General features: G+C 33.9%; 1 protein-coding gene across 2 annotated transcripts; it reads right to left on the bottom strand.

The window, feature by feature from the left end:
- Nucleotides 1-471: 471 nt before the first annotated feature.
- Nucleotides 472-3,799, bottom strand: LOC104222783 (histidine-containing phosphotransfer protein 4). Of its 2 annotated transcripts, none has more exons than XM_009774080.2 (6): nt 3,653-3,799; nt 3,232-3,362; nt 2,975-3,043; nt 2,819-2,890; nt 1,065-1,137; nt 472-763 (listed from the first exon to the last, which is right to left on the bottom strand). In XM_009774080.2, the coding sequence occupies exons 1-6, from the start codon at nt 3,713-3,715 to the stop codon at nt 716-718; spliced, it is 456 nt and encodes a 151-aa protein (XP_009772382.1). In that variant the 5' UTR covers nt 3,716-3,799; the 3' UTR covers nt 472-715. The 2 variants fall into 2 exon arrangements, with proteins under 2 accessions (XP_009772382.1, XP_009772381.1); XM_009774079.2 differs by having other exon boundaries at nt 1,065-1,140.
- Between the last annotated feature and the right edge of the window lie 322 nt (nt 3,800-4,121).

Genomic DNA, 4,121 nt, shown 5'->3' on the forward strand with positions numbered 1-4,121 from the left:
CAATGCTTTTGTTCTACGCGTTCGCGTAGTAAAGGTCGCATTCGCGTAGTAGAGGTCGCGTTCGCGACCTGTTGAGTTTGATGTGCTTTATGTTCGCGAGAAGGTTATCGCGTCGTGTAGAAGGAATTTTGCTCTGTGAAGCAGTAAGCTTCGCGAACACGAGGGTTATATCGCGTTCGCGATGAAGAAATGCCTAGGCAGTCAGATTATATTTTGAAAACGAGGGTTTAAGTCCAATTTCATAAAAATCATTGGAGTGCTCGGGAGAAGGTGAAATTTGAGGAGATTTTCAGTGGAGCTATTAGGGTAAGTATTCTTCACTCATATTTGGTTTAATTCCATTAGGGGTGAGCATAAAATCCGAAAAATCGAATTCCGAACCGAACCGAATTAATTTGGTATTTCGGTTTCGATTTCGGTGAAAACGAATGAGAAAACTAAAGGTGAATAAAAATGTGAAAAAGTCTTCATTTCATGTATACAACAGCACATCCTATATGCTTAATATATACAACCATATTATTAGCTAGCTAGTGCTACTTAAACTCTAATACTAGAACATATATATGCTTCCCTTTATTTTTACGTTTAAGAAGGTAGTAGGGAATGGTCCCTTGTACATGCACCTTTTGTACTACAGTTTGTTCTCAATGATTTCACTTTGTCCTATTCAGTCACTTAGATCATATTCCTCAATCCTCACGCGCGAGTTACTTTAATTTGGGCGACTCGCCGTCTCAATCGGTCCAATTTGTCTTACAAACTGCACAAAGTAACACTGGAATTAGTTAAATATAAATTTGATCGACATTTTTATTTTAATTTTCACCTGATGTCTGATTCTGCTTTAGGACCCGACTAATTAAGATTCGAGAGGAAGTACCATTTTTGGGATAAAGTACTTTCTAACAAAAAGAAAATTCAAGACTCAAACTCAAGACTTTTAATTAAAGATAAAGGAGTACATGCTGTATCAAAAATATTTTATATATATGTTAATTAATTTTGACGATGCAAGTCATTCGAGGTAGAAATAAAACATTATAATAAGAAAACTAGGCCACCTGAAAATAAGCTTCTAGCTTCTTTCTGAGTACGGCATATTCTCTCTTTAATTGCTGGAAAGTTCTCTTGCATCTGCTTTATAACTCATGGAGAACAAAAAAGAACAGAAAAAAATCAGTCACGTAATAATTAAGATTAAGAATTAGACACCCAGTCCAGATGAATGAACATGCATCCCTTGATTCCCTGACAGCCCACCTAAAAATAAAGCGTAAAGACATCTTTGCGCAACAAAAATTGACCTTTTAATTATTTGTTCCTTAATAGTTTCAAATTTTCGAACTTGATGAAAAGTTAAAAAGTAAAGGAGATGGAATAACTGTCGTTTCATATTTCAACGTGTTTGTTAGTGGCATTTGACAAAATTACAGTAATTAAACATGATTTTTTTCGACAATATATACTTTTTGTGGTACACGCGTATTGTCGTTAAAATTTTATCAGTAACCATCTTAGCATACAATTTTGTGATGTTTATAATTTTCGAGAGCAAAATTCGAATTAGTCGAACCTCAAGGCATGCGGATGAATATTCTAGAACGTCACGGGGCAGGGGCGGATTTAGGGGGCGGAAAAGTGTTCATTCCAACCCCCTTCGTGGAAAAATTACATTATATATGTAAGGCAAAATTTATTTTTTACCTCTATATATTATGTTTTGAATCCTCTTTACACGGCCCAAAAACGCAGCTTAGTGGTCAAGGGGGTTCAAAACCTTTGAAAAGTCATTGATTCTATTCTCACTAGCTACAACCTTTCTAACTTTTTTCTTTTCTTGAACACCCTTGACAGTAACCTTTCTAACTTTTTTCTTTTTTAACACCCTTGGCAGTAATCTTGTCTCCGCCACTGATCATGGGCCTCTACCTTAAGGTATACAAAATTAGTATGATATTGCGATTGCATCAGTAGAGAAGGTGAGAACTCGAAGGTAGCGTCATGACAATGGGTAAAAGTTGAAGAAAGAGCCAAAAAATAAATGTGATATATGTAAATTAAAGCGCCATGATGGGGAGTTTTGGAGCAAAGGTAAAGTTTATTTCTATGTGACCTATAAATTACGGATTCGAGCCATGGAAGTAACCACTAATACTTGCTTTAGGATAAGCTGTCTATATCATACCCCTTAGGGTGCGGCCTTTTCTTGGACCCGGCGTGAATGTCAATACATTGTGTACCAAGATGTCCTTTAAATACGTAAAGCGCCATATGTTAAAGTAAATTCCGGATAGGCCAGTAGCATGCATTATGCAAGAGCATCTCGCAAGGCATTGATTACGATTTCCATAGAAACTTTTTGGTATATATATATATATATATATATATATATATATATATATATATATATATATATATATATATGTTTATAAAAGAGTGAACGATGCAATGGAGATTAAAAGGAGTAGAACTCGTGTCATGCTTTGCTCCATAAACATCCCATAAAATGTTGGAATGGAGTAGTCATATGATGCATGGGAAATATATATATGAGTTTAACTTCCATGTATACAATGAAAAATAATTTTTTTATACTATCAGATCATCTAAAAGAGTACCCATAAAAAATGGGTGAGTAACTAGAAAATAAGGAGAAAAGAACTTTTGCATAATCAAGTCGTCATTTAAAAGATACTCATAATAAGTGGAATTAGTAACTTAATTAGAAATAAGGTAGGTAACAAGTTACAAAACATAAAATTGATTTTGTAAAAATTATATATGTATAAAAATTAAATTAAAAAAAATTCCGTACCCTTCCACATTTCCTGCTCGACAGTATTCCCCGAACTGCGTGCATTCAATTTTGACCTTCTTGGCTCCAATGCTGCGCAAGACGAGAGAAAAATATTGGTACTTCTTGAGTATCTAGCTAATTTGTCACATACATTTTTATATATGGTGTTGTTACCTTGAACTACTGCCCTTGAACTGGTGCATATAACTATCTAGCTTTGCAAAATCAAGAGGATGTTTCTCCCTGAAACGCATTAAATATAAACATGATTAACTTCACTATCATCTATAGTTAGACAGTCATTCTTGAATCTTGAATGTAGTCTCGTCTTCAACTAATTAGATCGTTATCAGTACTCTGTTATTACTAGGAATTAAGATGTATGTAAATGTGTATAAAATTAAAGGAGTAGTCATGAAACAATAACTCACAATGCCTGGTCAATGCTATGGATTAAGCGAGCTGAATCTTTATAAAACAAAGTAACAACTTCCTCTACAAAGTTAGGATTAGCATCATCTTGTAGCTCTTCCAACTGAATAAATTGCTCATCAAGATATCCCTGCACCCACGAGATACCAAACTCTTATAATACACGTGCCCAGTGCATGTGGATCGGAGAAGAGTATCGTGCATATCTTATACAAAAAGAACGAATGCATGCAACAACTAGGTAAATATATAGTAGCTAGTAGTAATTAATTAATTAAAGAGTTCAATTACAAGTAACTCTATTTAATAATAAATGAATAGTAATAACTTAAAATAATGGAGTAATTATAAATTTACCTGTTATTACAACATGTTAAATTATATGGAGGATGAAAGCAAGAAAATGAAAGAAAGAGAAACCTGATCAAAAAAAGACTGCCTTAGGTTGGCAAGTTGTCGATGCAAGTGATGATTTCTTTCCATAGGGAGTAATGATTAAATTAAATAGCAGACACAGAGAGAGACGTAGTGATTGATAGAGAGAGATTATTTTTTTGGGATAGAAAGTTTGAGGAATGATAAGGGAATGGGAAATTGGCCATATTAAAGAAGGTTTATATAGGAGCGGGGAAAGAATAATGACGCCATGTGGACTGTTTAACCAAAAATCTGAGTCTTTGGTCAAAGCTAAAAAGAAATTCGGGTTACTGATAATCAGGAGATAAAAATAAAATACTTTTAAGAACAATGGTAAGAAGCAAATAAATGTATATTTCAATAAATTCTCAATAGTATTCCGTGTCCTTACAAATGATGATACTTCTTCCTTTTATAGACAATTCTAGGTAAAGGAATGAAGCCTCAGCTTTAATGATATAATCATGAGTAA

Source organism: Nicotiana sylvestris, chromosome 3 (assembly GCF_000393655.2).
Source record: "Nicotiana sylvestris chromosome 3, ASM39365v2, whole genome shotgun sequence".
Taxonomy (NCBI): Eukaryota; Viridiplantae; Streptophyta; class Magnoliopsida; order Solanales; family Solanaceae; genus Nicotiana; species Nicotiana sylvestris.

Excerpts from the sequence above, each read along its gene's own strand:
- LOC104222783 (XM_009774079.2), bottom strand. The coding sequence starts at position 3,715 with ATGGAAAGAAATCATCACTTGCATCGACAACTTGCCAACCTAAGGCAG. Across the intron at positions 3,363-3,652 it reads GGCAGTCTTTTTTTGATCAG|GGATATCTTGATGAGCAATT; the intron begins GTTTCTCTTTCT and ends TCGTGGGTGCAG. Across the intron at positions 3,044-3,231 it reads CATAGCATTGACCAGGCATT|GGAGAAACATCCTCTTGATT; the intron begins GTGAGTTATTGT and ends AATGCGTTTCAG.